The sequence below is a fragment of the Pteropus alecto genome, unplaced genomic scaffold (assembly GCF_000325575.1).
Source record: "Pteropus alecto unplaced genomic scaffold, ASM32557v1 scaffold24, whole genome shotgun sequence".
Taxonomy (NCBI): domain Eukaryota; kingdom Metazoa; phylum Chordata; class Mammalia; order Chiroptera; family Pteropodidae; genus Pteropus; species Pteropus alecto.
The window spans coordinates 23,605-44,405 of NW_006439192.1; the positions used below are offsets into that span (position 1 = coordinate 23,605).

The 20,801-nt window shown below is 39.3% G+C and overlaps 1 protein-coding gene across 1 annotated transcript in view; it reads right to left on the bottom strand.

Moving 5' to 3' along the window:
- Positions 1 to 77: 77 nt before the first annotated feature.
- The window catches only part of PSD3 (pleckstrin and Sec7 domain containing 3), a 364,145-nt gene continuing 343,421 nt past the window's right edge, over positions 78 to 20,801 (bottom strand). Inside the window, exon 16 of the mRNA XM_015592799.2 lies at positions 78 to 5,255. Coding sequence (XP_015448285.1) covers positions 5,040 to 5,255 — 216 coding nt within the window. The 3' untranslated portion in view covers positions 78 to 5,039. The remainder of the gene's footprint in view (positions 5,256 to 20,801) is intronic.

The window sequence follows — 20,801 nt, forward strand, 5'->3', positions numbered from 1 at the left end:
AGGGATGGGAAATCGACTAAAGGACAAAATTGGTGTCTCCCCCCTTAGACTTAGCAAACTGAATTTTAAGCCTGCCCAGGCTGCCTGTTTTTTTTTTTTTTTTTCTTTCTTTTTGTATATCCCAAATTATGAGCTATCCCTTCGGTATTGTACACAGTACACTGAAATAGTTTCGCAACGTTAGTTCAGAGTCATTTTTGCCCTGGTGATTCAAAGCTCAAAGATGGAATTTTCTAGCACAAAATCTTATTATTACAAAAATTTAATCAAAATATCATTTGAATTTAAGTTCAATAAAACAGTACCACTATATATACTCTCAATAACTGCATTATATATTCAATTCTATGAGGTTTTTACTTGCTTTTCATATCACTCTAGTTATTTAAGGACAAAAATAAATTTGATATACATATACCATACACTGATATACAATCTACACATCGATACATATACATACATACAACTATAAATACCCACAAATACAACATTGGCAGGTGACAGAAAGCACTTTCTTTGATGCCTGACATACTATCTATATGAAGATTTTCCAAAAGGCTGCAATACTACAGATGCACACGGAAATTACATAGGATGAGCCAAAGAGACTGAAAGAAACCTACTGTATATACAGTTATTTAACTTGCAATATTTTCTTGCTGTTGCATTCAAGTCAACAAACCGTCATGCAGATTCAAGTATTTACCGACATTCTCTCTTATGAAGACGTTCTCTCTGCATGCAGTAGGCCAGATATTGTCCTAAGCAGAAGGCTGCCCACTTGGGTTTTGGATACTAAAGGTACAAAAGGGGAATGGCAATGAATTTGGACTTCAATCCTCCTTGTAAAAGTGAGACATTGCAAAGGAATCTGAGAGGAGAAGCAGTGACAAAGCACCTATCACTTGTTGGGGAGTATTTTGTGGCGAACTACCGATCGCTCAAGCTCTCTGGACAACTTAATGGTGAAAAACGTCAAAAGGCTAGTGGACAGATCTGTTGACCTAGGGCAGACTGGTAGCCTGGCCTGGGAGAAGGGACAGCTCAAAAGCTTTGGACCAGCAAGGTCAGTCCAGAGGCTCATTTGCCTTATGAAGGTGACTGATCTTTTTCTGTCAAGTAACTTAGATGTTCTGTAAGAAAAGCAGGTGCTCTTTGAACTCAAAGTCACACTATTACTCATTAACTAGACTCCTAGAATGCCACTTTGTTGCCTTGTTTAACAGTGCTAATTTTCCAAGTGGAAAAAATTCTGTCATTTGAAAAGTGAAGCAATTGTTCAATGCAGAAATTAAGGGAGGCAGCTACCAACCTGCTGAAAACTTGACCAGGTCCACAAGAACCAAAAGACAGAGATTAGGATTTAACGAGGCTAAGAAACTCTCTGTGAATTCAGGCTTTAAAAAGCGTAACTGATGACTACAAGGAAAAATGCCAAACGAATTCAAATTCCAGTGACCACTAACAAAACCCAAGAAGGTCTTGATAGTAATGTCAATTTTCTTCCAATTGTCTAAGATTAGGGATAAAGGCAGAGAAGAGATGCAGCTGCTGGCCACAGCAGGCTGTGCCTCACCTGAGAACATCTTCCCAGGCTCTTTACATGATAGAAGGAGCAGCAGACAAGGGCCAGCAGAAAACTCTGATTTTGTGCTTAGCCAGCAAGGGGCCTTCTTCCTTGCTGGTTATCTAAATTCTTCTCCAGCCTCAGAAGGTCTGTGGTTTGGCCACAGGGTGAAATACAGATTCAAGAGACCAACCCTAGCTTGGCCTCAGAAAGCCAGCCAACTGTCCTCATCCAGAATTAATTCCCTCATATCACTTCTAACTAGCAAACAGTCCTCATGTTCTGAATTAGGATAACAGTCGGAGAAGCACAGAGGGTCGCGCAAAGCCACTTCCTATCCTCTTTTACCTAAGAGCAATAGAAAAGGTTACACACAATCCAGGAACTGTAGTTCTACCAGGACATTCCCACACGTGGTTTTACTGAGATTAATTAAAATGCACAGAAGTATTGCTTGCTTTAATTAGGCATTGCTAAGAGTTAACAATATGTTTTTTTGTTTTTGTTTTTGTTTTTAAAGTGCACTTCAAATAATATCTATGGTCTGGCAATAATACAAGGACCCTGCATGCTAGTAATTAAGTTTGATTGCTAACAAGGAATTGCCGACACCTCCCTGTGACAGTCAACATGCAAGGTGGGTGAACAAACCCTGAAACACTCAAAGATGTTACATATGAACCACTTCTACGGTCAGTTGTGCAACAAGACTACCACCAAAGTATTTTGATGACTACCAAGATTTTTTAGACTGAAAAGTAAATAATAAGAGTATTTATGTGAAGAGGACTAATGATTTATCCAAGGCTCCTGATGCTGAGGTATAGGTGAGGGGCGGGGCTTGGGGGAGGTGGAGTACCTTTGGAAGGAAAGGAGGAGGCGGAGCTCCCCTGTACCGTGAATTGGGTGGTAAGCTAGGGTTAGCTGTGAAAGCAAACGTCTTCAATTTCTTCTGACTAGATACCATAAAAGAAAATGTGATTGGTTATGGGCAAGACTCTCAGAATCCAGTCACATCTGGGGCCATTACCTCTGACAAGAAAAATTCTTGAACAGCTAGGCACACTGACAACAGACAAAAACCTCAAATGCCTCAGGGAGGAGGTGTCCTCAGCCCATCCTTTAAAGATGGACGGTGCTGTGCCCTGGCTCATCAAATATCCTTGCAGTGGTTTTTAAAGATAAACTATGCAAACCCAGTATATCACAGCTTCAAAAGTGTCCTTCTCTTCCAACTACCTATTAGCATATCCAGAAGTTCCTGGAGATAACATTAGTGAGTCACAGAACGGGAATAACGCTGTTGCGGTGCTGATGCTAACTGAGTTATTTTAGAACTACTCTAAATGTCAGAAACACAGTAGCAAGGTACCATTCAACATCTATTGTATACTATGAGTAAATACACAGAGACATTCTATATACACAGACACACTCACACTGTGGGCAAACACATTCGAGCCAGTCAGGGATATTTATTTTTCTTTAGCTATTGAGACTCAGCAATGACATGGTATAGGTACCTCTCTCCAGTTTAGGATTAATTATCTAGGCAGAAAACAAACAGGCTGATTATTCAGATTCTAGGAGGAAAGACGATTCCCTTGTGGAAATCCTGGATTCGGTCAGGAGCTACAAAATGAATCTGGTACAAGAGCCATATTAGTTAACTACCCTGTTTGTTTCTCGGTTTTGAAACAAATTTAGTCATTGCCTCGACCTAAACAAGACAGAGGGTTAGAATGAGTTTCTCTAAGATGTGACAAAACATTACAAAGCAAGCAGCTACAATCTTAGAGAGGGGTTTCTCTTTTCTGGACACCAGCAAATATGGGCGTTTATGTAGGTGAAGGAAGTACATGTGAATAAATAATCCTGTGATAAGATGCTGGTACATCAGAACAATATACCACTAGAAGCTACCATGGTTTAACAGCAGGTTTTCTCTGGAACCATGCTATTCATGCAGAGTCCCTGATTCTTTGGTCATAGTACCTTTAGCTAATAAACTAAGTAGAACTAGAGCAAATTTCTGTGGGAGGGAAGAGTATTAAAAGAGATTCTATTAGTGCTGAAGTTATGGAGATTATAGCTTTAAGGATCACAAAGTTTCAAGGTTTCAAAATCATTTTATAGGTTTCAAAAAATTTCTAACTCATAGTGGGCTCAATTTTCATTCCTTTCTCCTTCCTGTACAAGAGAATGTTCTGTTTATCACCCTGAATTTCAAAGGGACCATCACTGAAACAAGCCCATGACTGCAAGGATAATCGGACTGTTTTGAGTAGATAGAAAAAAATGATTTAAAATAAAATTCAGTAGTAGCAGAGTCAAGTGGCTGTCAAAGAGGCTGAGATAAGAATAAACTAAGCGACTCTATATGCAACCAGCAGATTCCTCAGTTTTCTAGCCATAATTCATTCAGACTACTTACTATTTTAGATTGATTTTAAAGAATCAATATTCCATTGCCAGAAATCTGCAGCTACTTTCCCCCCTTATTTTGTTTTGGTTAAGATCCCAATATTCATATGGTCAGGAGATAACACCATGTCTATATCTATATCTATATCTATATTCCTGGATGGCAGGGTATTGACGATAGAAATGGTTCTGGTTCCTAGTCTAGGCCTTGTGGAAGTCATGTAACAATTTCCTATAGACTAAACACATGCCTACTTCTGCAGCTCCCCAAGACTAGATTATGGTCACGATCCTTTAGAAAACAAAATGAACTCAGTGTCATCTTTCCTCAACCTTCAAAAAGATTCCACTTCCTCTTTCCTGGCTTGGCTGAAATGGACTCGACACTTCAAGCAAGCTACATCGCGCTGCCTAAATTCTCCAGTCCTGCGATCTTCACGCGCCCCTTCCCTGCGTCCAGCAGGGTCAGAACTCCACAACAACTGCTCAGATGCAAGCACGGCTGCATCACAGTGCGACATCTCGACTCCCAGAACTGTCACTCTGAATTGAACTTCTCTGAGTGCTCAATTCCACCTCCGTGACTGGGCAAGATTTCACATATAAAGGCTTGGATTACTCTGGCTAGAATTTACTAAACTACAAAGTTTGTCCAGTTAAGTGTTTCACAATAGATTAAATTTTTGAACCTTAAAAAAAAAAAGTGTAACAGTTGGTTTGAGAATACATAAAACAACTGAGCAGAGTGCAAACAAGAGAAAACCGAAGGAGAAGTGATACACAATTCAGTCCGAAATCATGATCCCCTCCCCCTCACAAAAAAGGTGCATTAGTTATCAAGTAGCAAAAATCATCAAAGCAAAGAAATCAAGAGCAAAGGGACAATTTGTACAGAAACTAACAAAAATATACAATAGAAAATGTTACTAATGCACCATTTAGTCACAGACTTTTTTTTTTTTTTAAATATATTCACGGATTTACCAGAAAGATCTTGAAAAACTCTATTTTGCCCCATGACCAGCACTTTCCTGGTCGCAGGTGGATTCTAAGTAACTTTTTGCTTAATGCTTGGTGTTTCAGGTCGGTGATCTTTCCTCTCTGACACATTACGCTTGACTTTGGCAGTGATGGGAGATGAATCTGGGTTCAGCGAAGGGCTCGAATGTGACTTCTTCAGTCCTGCAGCCTCACTTTCGCTGTTATTCAGGAGCTTCTGGCCGCCTTCATTTAGAATGCTGACATACGTTTCGTAACGGGTTTTCTGGAGGGAAAGTCAGACGAGAATGGTAGTCAGTACACTCCTCACAAATGCCTATGTGCAACATGCCTAGTGTGCTAACTCGTTGGACAGTATGACTGACTGTTGAAGAGTTGACTTGATTTCCCAAAGTGGGCAACAGCTATAGAAGAATGATGGATTCATTCCTTTAGATAAGAAATGAAGACAGAATTTTGGTTCTCGTTTGTTCTGCATTCTGAAGGAATGTCATCTTGGAATTACTGGCTATTTGATGGAGGAATCACGCTTCCTGAACACTCAGGCACAAGAAGGGTGTAAGCAGGAGGAGCTGTAAACTCTGGTTTTTGGTGATTGGAAGGCTCTTATGGCCCAGTACTGTCTGCAGTCACTTGGACTTTCCTCACATGAACGAGGCTGCACTTGAACTTTGCTTAGATAGGGTTGTTTATTCTCTCCCCTACTCCAAGTCTACAAAGACGACTTGAGGAATCAGTCTGTGGTGACTCTATCCTTCAGTCCCCTACGAGACAACAACGTCTTCTAGAAGCTGCTCTGGGTTCCTTGCCAAACTTCAAATTATTTTTTGATGCTTTGCTCATTCTACAAATTATTTTTCATCCTCAATTATTTGTTGAGTATCCACTACACTTTAAACAGCTCCTGATTCTCCTTTTCTGTTTTTTTTTTTTTTTGTAAGAATAATTGAGAACACTGCAGAGATTTTTTTTTCCCTAACCCTAATTGGTACTTTTTAAAAAAGTTTCTGAGTCACTATATAGAACTATTATTTATACTGCGAATTACAGAAGGGGCTCAGATTCTTGATTTGATAGATTCTAGTCAAAATAAGTTTTTCATCATACTGCTGTAATACATGAAGGATTTATAGGAGGCCTACAGTATTTTGTTTTTAAACAAAAGAACATGTCAGTTACAAACTGTCCCAGTAAAGGCAGGCAATTGTTATGACTATAAATCTTTTAGGAATTCTTTTAGTCAGATGGAGATTTTGTATATCTCAGTTTTAAGTTAGTAATTATGAAGTTGAAACTATTAGAAACTACTCTTTCAAGCTGTTTTGTTCCAAAGTGGGAAAAAGATGCTAGTCATTAAGCTTATTCTGAGTTTGGTCAGAATCTACGCGGGGCTGCCAAGCTTTGGTTGATGATGGTAACATTTACAGAATGTCCACATGCTAACTTCATGTCATTAGTACAATAATCATATACAACTGGTACCTCATTAGCCCTGTTTTACAGTAAAGGAAATAGAGGCAGAGAGAAGTCCAAAGTCAGAGTTAGCAAAGAAGTGAAGATAGGATTTGAACTCAGGAAATCTGACTCCAGAACTCAATGTTCTTAAGCTATATTTCCTCCCTGGAGATGAAAAAATATATATGAATTTATATTTTAGGATGACTACTCTGACATAAACTGTTGGTTTGGCTAATCAAAAGCTATTCTCAAGCTCCTCTTTTTCTATGTCCCTCCCACTACAAAGGTTGGTAAACCCAAATACTTACTTTCTCAGCCTCTCCTGTGGCTAAGATGAGCTATGTGATATTCTGGCCCATGAGATGTAAGAAGTCTATTAGGGGGTGGGGGTAGCTTCTGGGAAAGCGATTTTGCTTTCCGATAAAGGGGACAGGCTTTAGAGGAGAAGCCACTAGTGCTAGCCCTTCACTCTTACTCCTTCCTTGACATGGATGTGGTTCCTAAAGCTGCATCCTGTGACATGGGGCAGTAGGCACAAGACAAAAGATGCCAGGCCTGAGGAAAATGGAAAGACAGAAAGAGCCTGGATTCTTGAGGACAATGAGCTGGATTCGACTCTAAGATTCCTTACTAACTCTAAATATCTTGTTAATTAAGCATAAATAATAATACCCTTAGGAGTTATGGAGCCACTGTTCATGAGGTACTATTAACTGCAGCTGAAAGCATTACTGATACACATTCTAATTTTAATAAAGTAACAAAGTAAAAGAATAAAATATTAAACTTATCTTAGAAAGCTACATAGGGTTTAATAAAGGCATTTGCTAATTTAAAATATGTCACCGATATTACACATTGGTCTATGCATCAGCGAAATCAGGGAACCAAAGTAGACAGTGTCCAAAGGGCACTCTAGTTCTAAAGTCCTATTCATTCTAGTAATTTATTACTTAATCTGTCTCTAAACTGCCTTGGTGGTAAGATTAAAATGCAGGAAAGAACTACTCCTAATATGAACAAGGTTTAGTAAAATGATCTAAAGGCAGTTTAAAAATAGATTCAGAAAACCAGTGAAGGCATTCTATTTCATGAAGCTGGGGCATTTATACAATGAAAGAGGTATGCAGGACAATTTTTTTGTGATGACTTGAAAGGGGACAAAAGGAGAGAAGGTGATAGGGCCAGTTTTCTACTAGTCTTTGAAGAAATTGATATTATAGGGAAAATTCACCTGAAGAAAAACATGAAGTAAAACCATTTCGTCCACTCATTCTACAGCTCCAGCTGCAAAGCTGTTGTCTCAAATGAATTACAGCAGTGTGTCAATCGACAAACAAAAGGCACAGCAGGGAAGACTGACAGTACTTGAGTCATCATCATATGAGAAGAAAAGACAAACAAAGTAAAGGGCGAAAGGGGGTCAGAAAATGAGGAGTGCTCAGTCATTGTTAAGAGAAAGAAAGGAAAGGAAAGCAAAGTGGGTTTGTGAACTTTCAAATGGCTGTGCTCTATTTCTGAGTTACAAAGGTTTACAGAGACAGAGGCTATGAAACCCAGTAATATAGCTTTGCTTTTTACCAATCTCTGAAACCAAACCTCTTTGAAATGTTTTAGGAAAACATCTTTCAACTCAGAATTATTCAGTGGGTATTTATGCTTAATTAACAAGGTTTTAACCATGTCCTTCTGGGATTACAGACTCATCAAAATATGTAACTCTATCAAGAGGTTTTGGGACCAAGAAAAGATTGCTTCTGCATAAAGAAATAGCTCTGCATGAAGCCCCGAAGAGCAACAGGAATGAACATAACTTTAAAAGTCCCTTCTTCATTGATATCTCCTCTTTTTGGGGGTGGGAAAGTCATATTTCTTCCTAACTATGCGACCATGTGGTATCTTTGGGAGGGTTTATTTCCTTTCTTCCTTTCAGAGGAGACATGATTCTTATTTCTTTTTCCTAAGACCCATCGTGAAATTTAAGTTTTAACTTTAAAACTGGTATGTAAAAAAAAGTAAAGCAGCGGCAGGAAGTGTACTTCTAAATCACTTTAAAATGCCTGATGTACCAGCTCAGAGACTGAAAACTTGGCGATCCTGTTCAAATGGTCAATTTTGGCCTAAGAAGCTGGTATGTGATATTGCGGCAGTCACTGCTGCTTCCCTCGCAGCCTCTTCTTTCGAGCTAATGGAACTGTGATTTTTACTGAGGATGTCAATGTGCCTAGCCCCAGGAGAGGAATCACGGTTTAAATGCTAACCCTTACCACCTCTGCCAGTCAGCCTTGTCCCCATGTGGCCTAGATTTGGTTAATGACAGGTAAGGAGAAGTTGACTAGGGTACTTTTGTGACAACAGCTTTTGAGATTCTGATAAAAAGTGGTAGGATAAAATGTCTGGATGGCAGACACGAAAACAAAAAAAGGAGAGCAAATTAGAAATTTAGAAAGAGCATACAGCCTTGATGGCAACACTTAGCAGCTAGTAACTGTCCACTTCCAGTTTTCTTAAGTGAGATAAAGAACGTTTACACTGTTTAAACACTTAGTCAAGTTTTCTGTTATCTGTAGCCAAAAGTGTTCTTAACTAATAAAATGGTGTTACTATAAAAACAACAACAACAACAACAACAAAACAAACCTAACTGAGTTGTACATGTACCTCTTGTCTTAATTTTGTTTAGGTAAATACATGCTTGATTAATAGGCTTTGGTGTGACGTAGCTTTGTTGGGGTTTCTCTGAATATTCAACAAGTTTACTGATGGATATTATTCCACTATAGATCACACTGTGGTCACATAATGAATATTAAATTAACGGCTATTTTATTATTTCCATTAGCGGTTTTACATCAGTCGCTTAATCTCTATGGGTGCTGGAGTACTGCTCCCCTAGTCCTTCCCTATAAGCCTGCATGCAACATGTACGAGAGCTAAAGGATTCTGTTAACTAAAAAACTGAGAGTCCTATACCAGCTTCTGGATCAAGCTAATGACCAGTATGACAGCAGTTAGGGAGCAGGCTAGAGATACTTCTAAAATCCTGAAGAAGGAAATTTGACAGTAAAAACTTTGTTCCTTGACTATTCTCTTTTCCCAATGCTCCACACATCCATTCTGTCAGCACCTCCTACCCTATCTTCAGGATAGATTCAGAATCACATCATTTCTCACCACCTCCGACACTTCCAGTTGGGACCAAGCACCATCCTCTTGTGCTTGGATTATTGCAATACCTGCCGAACTGGTCTCCCTGCTTCTTTCTTTGCCCACAACCCTCCCCCACCACATCCACTCTTCTCAAAAGAGAGTGATCTATTAAAATGTAAGTTAGGGTATGTCTTCTTGGCTCAAAATGCTCCAAAGGCTTCTCATTCTTAAAAATCCTTCCCAACCTCAAATCCTTAAAATGGCCTAGAAAACCCCAATCTGTGCCAACCTTTCTCCCCACTCTAGTCTACTCTTTTGGTGCTCTCCGTGCTCGCTGGGCGCCAGCCTCTCTGCCTCCTGGCTCTCCCTGAACACAAGAGAAGCACTCCTGCTCTTGGATCTTTGGTGCCTACTGTTCTCTGTGCGCCAAAAGCACTTCTCCCAGGAATTCACAGGGCTTATTCCTTCCCCTCCATCTCTTTTGGTCTTCACTCAAATGTCATCTTTACACTGAGGCCTTTCCTGGCTATCTAAATCTAAAACCGTAAACACCTATTCTTATCACCGTTCACTGCTTTATTTTCCTCCTTAGTACTTCTCACCATCAGCCTTATATTTTACTTACCAAAAAAAAAAAATCCTCTTTATCTTCCCCCTGCCAGTACTAGAATGCAACCACGTGAGGGTAGGGACTTCGCTTTCGTTTACTAATATGTCATATCCCCACCACAGAGAACAAACAATACACACCGACTAAATATTTGTTGAATGTATGAATGGAAAGAAGGCACAAATATGAGAAAATAAATGTCTCATACCTAGTAGGAAATGTATTTCGAACTCTTGATATGGCCCATGGGCCCATGGATATACGCTGAGGTAGAGGTAGATGCCTGATAAATTCGTGAGTCGGTAACTCTGGGATACACTTTAGTCTTCAGAGATCCACCATTCCCATATTATCCACAAAAACAATAAGGTCTGGTGGCCCTGTGAGGCAGCACTGAGGTTTGTGCGCCACCCACTCAGCAAAGACTTGCCTGTGTCCTGCCCACATCCACTTGACCGTAGCTCTCAAGACACTGCGCACAGCAAACCCGGCACTGTGCAGTGAGGGGCTGGCTGCCATGCTGAAGACTGGGGCTTTCTCTCCACCGAGAAAGAAAAGTAGTTTACACCATCCTTTTGAGGTTCAGAAAACACGAGCATCTCTTACATAACGGTAAATGGATACCAAATTTTATTGTCCATGCTGAGCTTAAAAATAAAGAGAAACTGGACCACCATATGTGATCACTGTATGTTCTTTGGATAGTTATTAGATCTCATGACATGAAAAGTAGCTTCTAAATTAACCTTATAAAAGTATCCATTAAAAAAGATAAAGATTTGTCAGTGGTTATTTACATGTGAATTCCCCTGCTTGATCATCCTTATATATAATTTACATGCATCAAAATCCCATTTACCCTTGAGTAAATACTTCAATACTAAGATTCTAAGCCCCTTGGGTCAGAGAGCAGTAGTCTCAATATTAATACAGAAAGGAATCTGCTGCTGACACTAAATAATCAATAACAATATTGAAGTTTTATTTCTTTGCTCTGACAATAATATTCATAACCAGAAGTTAAAAAGGGAAGAAGAAACTACAAAAAAACCCTGAATGTTTTAATTAATATAATTTCATGCCACAAAGTAATCACTATGCAAAAATTAACACAGCTCCAGATAGGGTTAAAAATGAGAAGGGATGCAGATGAGATGCCCTGTGACAGTGAAAAGAACAGTCCTGGAGTCAGGTGGCCTGGTGCTGACAGTGCCACTAACTAAAAGGTATGACATTAATTCATTTTCCTAAATTGTTATTCAGTCTTCATTACATAGCCCTTTCAGGTATGTGTCTTTCATTAAGAAGGGCAAAAGGAGTTTGAGGACAAGAAAATGTGCCTCAGGGACATTTGCTGCCTTCAGTCAGGTTATTAAAGATTTTGTCTTAGTCTCTGCTGATTCACTCTCAGATCAATTTAAAAAAAAACTCAGAGCTGTATGCTCAGCATCCTTCCTTAGTAATTTCTCCAACAGTGTGAATAGATTTCTAGCAGTATAACCGCATAATCTAATTCCACTATTAGATAAACAACCTGAGGTGGGATTATACCAAATCAGCTGCTCTGCAGGGGAGTATCTGAAGGTTTTTTTTGGTTTTATCCATTCAGCAAGCTCTCTCTTAATTTCCGTCTTAAGATTTGCTATTTTCATGACACCTTCCTGTGACCAAGAGCTAAAGACAATTTAAAAGCTTAATGGCTCCTTTATGTACTGAAGTAAAGTTTTTTCTTCACTCTGTAATCTTCTCACATTTTGGGGCTGTGTTAATTTATTAAATTGGTCTTCAATAATCTGTAAAAATACTTCTTAACTATGTAGAAAAAAATATCCCTGTCCTTTAGCAGAAATGCCTGCTCGTTAGGGAGAAAAACAAAAAACAAACAAAAAAACCCCACACACTTAAAGCCAAGCAAGCTGCTGCTTATGTTGAATGTTAACTGCCTACTTAAAAAAAAAAATCACAACTATTGATATTATTTGCAAAGAAGTTTAATCTCATTCACATATAAATTTACATGCATCTGACTGAGTAGTTTCTTCTCTCTGGAGCCCCACATTAGCATTTTTTATTCCATCTAATAGAACAATATCTCCTTTTGACCTCTGATATGAATATGACATAGCCACAACCTAAATGAAAACAAAAACCGCACTCGCAACTGTAACACAATACTGCCATTTGCATTCAGGTCTCTCACTGCTCTAACCATCAAATCCTGAATACATTTCTTCCTGACATTTCCCTTTCTCACGCAGGCAGGGTAAAAGGCCATCTTAAAATGAAGTGAGAAGAAAATGAATAATGTCATGTACATAGCAAAACACTTTTTGGTCCTAGATCTCTACACTGGAAAAAAAAAGAAAGAAGGCAAAAAATATAAACAAGCAAACGAAACGAGGAGCTCCTGAAGTAACTACTTATTCAAACAAAGACTGTTCATCTCCATTTTGCATTCTATGGGGAATGATGGCAGACTTGATCTGCAAGGACTTTCTCCTTGATTATTTGGTTCACCCACGACTACCAGCTAACTTAAGAAAGTGATTACATTCAAAACCGAGCATTTCATAAGTTCTTATCTGAAAGCTATGTGAGGACTTACGTTTTTAAAAGAAAAATTTAAAGTTTTTTTTCTCTGTGCTACTCCCATGTCAGGCATCAGCATGCAGTGGTAACCCACTGCCCAAGCACAGCAAATACATACATTTTCGATTTGTATGGTTTGTATTTGTGACTTTCTAGGAAAACCTGAGGAAGTATGAATTTAATTCCTTCGTTCCAGTCTACCTTTTTTGTCTCTCTATTGTTCTCTAAATGAAGTTTGTGACTTCAACTAAAAAATTTAAACTCTTAAAATAACAAACTTCCTTTCATATTATAATACAAGCAGAAGAGGTCAAAAAGCTGTAATACACACAAAAAGGGCTGGGTTTGTAGTAAGTGCTTTGAGAACTTCATTGTGTCCCTGACTCTCATTCAGTTGCCCCTGGCTGTCCCCCTGCCCAGACGCTCCTTCACTCCTTCGTGGCTTTACCAGATGACAATTCAGGCCGACTCCACTGCCCCTAAAATGCTCTCCCGCAGGCCCTTAACAGGGGAAAGAGAGCTGAACGGCCGTCATTAAGGCTGTCCCTCACCTTCTGGTCCTGCTACTGCCCTCCTAAGGGCCCACCGGGCTGCCAGGACAGAGCGGGCAGATGCTCTGTGGGGCTTCTACCTTTGCGGGGTAATGTCACCATCTTCGCGTTGATGAATGGGACTTGAGTTGTAAAGAGTCTTCCAGATTCCTCCTGGGAACGAATTTTTTAAACACTGCTCCTTTTCTTATTCTTCACATTTTGTTTCTCTAGTTCTCAAAACTCTTTGTATAAACCCAGTCTATATTAGTACCCAGATTTTTATCTTAAAAAAAAAAAAGTCAACTCAAAATTCTACATTTAAAAGTCCACGAAGCTCTCTTAGACATTAGTACATTTTTCCCCCCCTAGTTGGAAAATTCAAGAAATGAACAAATGAACTGTCCAGTTCCAACCCATCAACAGGGTGGTCCTACAAAGACCTGTCACTCACAAGGCTTCTGGCTCTGCAGGCTCTGGTTATTCCAATTCCCAATGGCCCCATCCAGCTTGGCCTTGTATGGGTTTTGATAATAGTATAGAATTATCAAATAGTATAAAGTTAACCGAAAAACAAATACACCCTGTTTGGATTAATGGAATTAAAAAATTTGCTGTTAAGTAAAACGGAAAGGAAATTGTCCTTTGAAATACAGGGATATGAAATTTCTATATACTCAAGATAAATAATTTGGGATAAAAGGCTAAATTTAGCTCTTGTGGGATAAAAGTTTGTCTCTCACTAAATTTTTCCTTATGGATATTACTTCTACAATAAAATTTTAGTTTGTTATGACATTTTTATACAGGTCATGCTCTTAATCTTTCGGTTTATATTTTGTTTATGCTTCTGATTGTATTAGAACTCCCTGAAGTCATACGAGGTATCCCTCTGAGGCACGTTCCAAGAGTTCTTCATTACAGCTTGTCTGTCACAGACTCACAGCTCCAAAAAGGCCAATGTCAGTCATAAAGAAACAGGGTCAATCTTTCTAGGAAATTTTAAAAGTCAGATTTGAGGAGGCTTTGAAGGACCTTCGCTCTAAGTTACCTTCGTCCCTAATCTCCCATGACATTTCATCCCCAAGATTTATAAATTGCTTTTGAGCTTAAAGCACTTTTACATCTTCTGTATTTCTAGTTCAACTGTCTCTTTCAGTGGGATGTATCATAAGCTACCATCTTACCAGTTCTGTGTCCAATTTTGAACCTGTCTTGGTAACGTATCTCTGAACTTGTGGAGTCAGGGCACTGAGCAAATAGACCTTAGCTAGATCCCTTGCTCCATCCAGGTCTCAGGTTCCACATGGGCAGAGTGAGGGGATGCAGTCACTTTCCAGCTGTAAACCTTCAGGATTCTCTAAGTAGGCGAGAGCTACTTGGAAGCAAGATATATGGAAGAAGACACAATACTGATCCTTGAGAGGGAAAGGCGAACCATAAGGTGGGAATAGGGCACTAAAAGGAAATGGGAGAACCAGCCATGATTTACCTATTTCACAGTTTTGTCAAAGGCCAGACCTGGTCAGGGAAGAAAGCTACTGTGAAAGTACCCTGCATATTCTTCAGTGTATGTGATCTGCATCGTGTTTTCTGTATATCCTGCTTCCAAGTGCATGCCTCAAGTAGGAACACAAATAGACAAGTTGTTGACCGCTCCTGCAAGAAGTCTATCACATGAATGAAACCAATTTCTAGCCTTCTAGTGAATGCTGTGCTGAGAGTTCTTACAGCAAACAACTCTTGGCTTGCATATGATTTTTGGTCTTAATATTTCCAGAGAAAACTTTAAAAAAAATATTTCAAGTTTTCATTGTAGGTCTATTGAGTAATTTTGAACTAGATACACCTAAAAACCTTAATAGCCAGCTCCCCATAAAAAAACTTCTTCATCTCAGATCAGTACTAAAGCAAACCAGTTTTTAAAACTCTTACATCAAAACATACAGATTCTTCTAGAAAACAGTAGGAAAAAACCTAATGTAGTTAGGCAGAGATGAAGTACTCTGGGTAAAAATAACAAACGAACAAAAACATACTCCCTCTATTTTCATTGTTCTGATTCCAGAGTTAGCCCAGTAAAGGATTCAGCACCAGCAGTCAGCAAACTAATATATGGGGAGAGTCATTTACCAGAAAGTGTAAGGCAGCAATCTGCAACCTTTTTGGCACCAGGTACTGGTGCTCCTAGTGTTGGGGAGTGGCTGCAAATACAGATGAAGATTTGCTTGCTTGCCGTCTGCTCACCTCCTGCTGTGTGGCCCGGTTCCTAACAGGCCACAGATCAGTACCAGTGGTGGCCCTAGGGGTTGGGCATCCCAGGTGTAAGGGATGTCTCTACTGGATAGTGCTTGCCGGTCTAGATCCCCTGACACCTGCAAATTGAAATATTCTTGTTCTGTGTTTAACAACCTTAGTATAGAGGGAGTTATTCTAATACTCTAATTGGTGTTAATATGACTCTCTTAAAAATATGTATAGAGTTGGAAGAGACCTGATGGACTAGTTCACCCAATCTCATTTCCATTTTATAGACAGAAAACTAGACCCATAGAGGATAACTGTGTAACAAACACAACAGGGATAAAACTAAAATGCCCTAACTCCCAGTCTAGTCATTTCCCCAATTTTACAATTTGATTACTGCAAGTATTTGCCTTTTTCCTGCAGACAATATCTAAACTCAAAGCAGTGACTCTCGTCAGAGCAGACATTTCAGACATAAGAAGGGACTTAAGGACAGGGAGTTCAAGTCACATGACTGGCTGTTTATTCTGTCTTCTTGGGTGTGACCATAATTCTTTTCAATCATCTATTTAAAACGTGATTTAAAGGATCCTATTGCTAAGCTTCTCCTCCTTTCAAAAGCACATCATCTTTACAGATTAAATCCAGAGCTTCTCAGCCCTCTTTCATGTCATACAAAAGGCAGTGTCAAATGGCAATGCAAGAATTATGTCTCTATTAACTGGACTTGAGCGCTTAGACAACTGCTGATCTGAGGTCTCTAGCTTTTGATTCACAATTATAATACTTAGCATACTACAAAAAAAAATGTTTAAATTTCTCCAAGAATTCTATTAAACTGCAATATCTTAGCTTCTTAGATATAGACATGTAATTACCTCGTGATGTTTTCTGTAAAGGAGATGGCACTGGATTCCAGGCTAGGCTCAGTTGCTAAGACTGAAACTTGCTACTAATCTTCTTTAAGTAGGTTAATGAAATTTCTCCTTTGTTTTCACTAGGGAGAAAAAGGGCAATAACTGCTATCTTTATTCTTTTATGATCAAGGCCACTTATAAATTAATAGTTAGATCATTTTGTTTCTGAGGCTGATCTGCCTTGTGACGTGTGGCATTGTGTTAAGATATGCCCTTGTACTGCTGCTGTGAGAGAAGTGGTCCATAGTGTCATAATTACTTATCTGATGTGGACAAATAAAAAATGAGCAATCTGAGGAAACAGGGCTAAGGTCACAACCAGAGAATTTGTTCAAAAAGAAATATATCAGACTACCCACCCATCCTGCGACAAACAACCAAATAATACAACTGAGAAATTTATATTATGTGCACTTCTACATATAAGCTGTTTTGAGTTTCCCTAACGATGCTGTGCAGAATGTGCTCTTATTCTTAAATACATCAATTTCAGAAGGAATCATGTCATTTTACATGCCGCCAAAAATTAGAAATTCAGAAAAAGATGCATCATGCCTCAAAGATGTCCTAGATTTTCTAGATTTAAAATATTATCCCTTCAGACATTTATCTGTTTTGATATGGTGGATATATGTTCTTTCAAAAATTCAACTTCCTAGCCATGTGGTTGGTGTGGGTCCTAATTATCTTTAAGCCATAAGCATACCCTACTCAGGTCACAATTCAGGAATTCTAGCCCATTAAGCCAAGGGGATTTTACTCTGTATCTGGATCAAGGCAAGAGGGAAATGAACTTACCTCGCTGCTGGATTAGAACCTGAAAACACAAATACCTGGAAGTATCCACTTTCTAACCATGAAGGGACAGCTGATTCCAAAGCCCACATTCAAATATCTGAGACAGCCACCGCCCAGGGATGGCAGACGCGAATGCCTTCAGGGGCCAGGCCAACAGCACATGCGAACACCTACCAGAGGTGATACGATATGGAGTGGTGGCGAGGGAACTGCTTGTCTTCCCTGAACGCATTCACATTGCAGTGAAGGCAAATACCGCACTCTGCTGGCCAAAGAAAACATGCTGACATTTGGTCTGCTGGCCACATAAAATTCACTGGCATCGTGTCGGCCACCAGGTTTCTGCAGGCTCTACAATGAGCCTTAGGAGCTTTTATTAACTTGACCCTCAGTAATCCCTCGTCAGTAAATGTCTTACAGCCCAGTCATTTTTTTAAAAAATTAAGGTACATACAGTACATTGTTTTCTTTGGACATAATGCTATTGCACATTTAACAGACTACAGTATAGTGTAAACTTTTATGCGGGAAACCAAAAAATTCATGTGACTTGCTTCATTGTGATACTTGCTTTACTGTAGTGGTCTGGAACAGAACCTGCAGCATCTCCTAGGTACTCATGTTTTCATCTCTAGTCATGTTTTTAACAGTTTTTCCCTACTCAGGTCTTAGAATTAATTACTTAAGTCACTGAAAACATCTTAATGTTACGTGAAAAACATCCTGGAATAAACGGTATCTTCACTTTCTAATTGCTGTTTTTAAGGCTAAAGAAACATAAAGCCAAATTTCTGGGGCCAACTAGAGTGCTATCAACATAATTTCTTTACTGGGCTGTTTTTTTTAAGGGCCCAGGAGTTTCCTGGCATAGTTCAAATTACTGTGCTTTATAAAAGTTGGATCTTTGGAAGTTTTAAATCCCATACAAACCAACCATCTGTCACATCTTAATAAATTTCCAAATGTACCAAAAGCATGGAGAACCAATTCTGACTTTTTAAGTGTCGCGAGAACTGAATAAGGTAAAAATAAGTTAATTTAAAAGGAAATGAGACTGTTTCGTTTATTTTTTGAAATTGGTAAATGATGGTGAGTTTAACGGAGACTTGCGATGCCTAACAACTCTCTCAAAAGTGAGATTAGATTCCAAGTGAACTCTTCTAAAAAAGCAATAGTCACAGCTTGTAGATTTAGTCAAAAACAAAACAATCCTCCTAATTAACAGTCAACAAAGAGAGAGACATGCATTTAGTTAATTGTAGCCCATTCTGAGTGAAGTTTGCTGCTTTGAGTCTCTTTCTAACAGGCTAAGATAGATGGAAGTCTCCTTGCTCTCTGCAGAATAAAAAAAAAAGTCTGAACCTCCTTATTTATCAGAATTTCTAATCGTTTACTATCAGGGTTTGGAGAATTTTGAAGGCTTAGGAAGAGCTGCAAATCTGGCCCACCACAAGAATGGTTTGTACTCAAAGCAACTTGAGAAATAAACCACAGAAATGTAAAAAATTAGGAGCAACCCCTAGTGTTATTACTGATAGCCTAATGTTCTAACAAAAGCGGTTTTTCCTTACCAAGATGTGAAAATGATAAAAACTGCTCTAAAATCACAGGGTAGCCCTGACAACAGGAATAGGTGAGAGAGCTAATTCCTGCCTGTGATTCTTTCTTGGTGACAAGTCTGCAGACGGATTAAAGCTCCCCTTCTGTCACTGCCCCTGTGAGGTTCACACTGAACTGTAGACACTACTGTTTATCCTCTCCTGCCTATCAGATTTGTTTTCAGGAGAGCTACTCAGCATTCTCAGAGAACTACTTCCTCTTATGTTATCTTTTATGTATAATAATACGATTCTATTCATTCGTTCAATGAATGTGCACCGAGCATTCATTCCAGGTTCTAGAAGCTGAGGATAGAGCAGTGAACAAAATATACAAAGTGGTCAATAACTCTCAGACTTCCTAGTCAGGAAACGAAGCAGCCTGCCCGGGGAATGCTGCTTATAAAGCAAAGCACTTAATACCATGCAAGCAAAGGGTCTCTCCCACATAGGACACACATAGGACAAATCCTGGTGGCTCAAATAATAGCAAAGTGGAACCACCAGATACACTACTTCAATTTTAAGCTAGTGAAAAATAATTATACACTTTTGAGAAACAATTACTTTTATAAAAATCTTTTTAGATAACATTTATAAAGCGAGGGGCCCTTCTACCTTCCCGGTAGACACAGGTTAATGCAGCTTAACAGACAATCCAACATGCTTGACGTATTAGCACAGGAGTCTAATTTTAATGAGCCGAGCGTCCTGGCATGCAATCTGCAGGCTCCTTGACATGACAATGTGATAAAAGCAAGACTTATCCCCACAAAAGTTGGTCTAAGTTCATGTCAGGAGATGACTCTTGGCTGGCTCTTGCTGGGTTACATTTTCAGAGAAGGGGCACCAAGGAGATTCAAAAGCAGAAGTGCTGCTAGCAGTGGCAACCTTTCCATGGTCTTGCAGTTGTCCCCACCTCCTGGGGACAGGTCTCAAGCCTTCAGAATCAAGGGCGCAAAGCAAGGTGTTGAGTGCTGGAAGCCTGGGACTGAGGTGCTGGGAAATTTAATTAGCACGTGTGAAACTAAAAGGGCCTATAGCTGAGAGCCTCTCCAGAAGTGTGAAGATTATGATTGCTTTTTGAGAACTCACATTTCCCAAGAAAGAACAAGCCCGGGGAAAGATGAGATGCTGCTTAGGTTTTTTTGTTTCTTTTATAAAAAATATTTGTTCCAGTCTTTTGTTGGTAAGGCTTCCATAGTTTGTATTAATAAACTTTTACCTTTACTAAAGGAATGATTTCTCTTCATCTGCCTAGAGCAAGGACTTGCTTGACCCTGAAAAAAACTAGTCCATGGATCTATAGTGGATCAAACGCCACATTTTAAAACAAAAATTTTGTAAATCAGGAAGAGACTTAATGCTTCCATAAAATCCTATCCAATTCAACAAGCAAGCATAGAGTAAAGATCAGAAATGAATGTGTGGTTCCTATACTCCAAAGGCTCACAGTCTAGGGGCACGGGGAGGTGTTATGGAATCCACTATAGAGACAAAGATGAAGTGAAATAACTTTAACATAAAGCCAAATGTGGCAAGGATTGTTACAGAGTAAACCCAACTAGTAGGTTTAGAGCAGGCTTTTCATAGGAGGGATCTGGGCTGTATCTTTAAAGATAAACAGACTTTCAGAAATGGAGATGAGGGGAAGAACATCTGGGGTGCAAGAAAATAGATAAACAAAGGCATAAAAGTATGTTTGGAGAAAGTGAGCAGACATGTGACTAATATACACGGAGGCTGTTGTGAGAAGATTGATGTCGTAGACAGAAGGAACCCAAGTCCTCTCAGATTAAGGATTGGGAATTTAAAACCAATAAATAAGTGTTGGAGAGGATGTGGAGAAAAGGGGACCCTCTTGCACTATTGGTGGGGCTGTAAACTGTTGTAGCCACTATGGGAAACAGTATG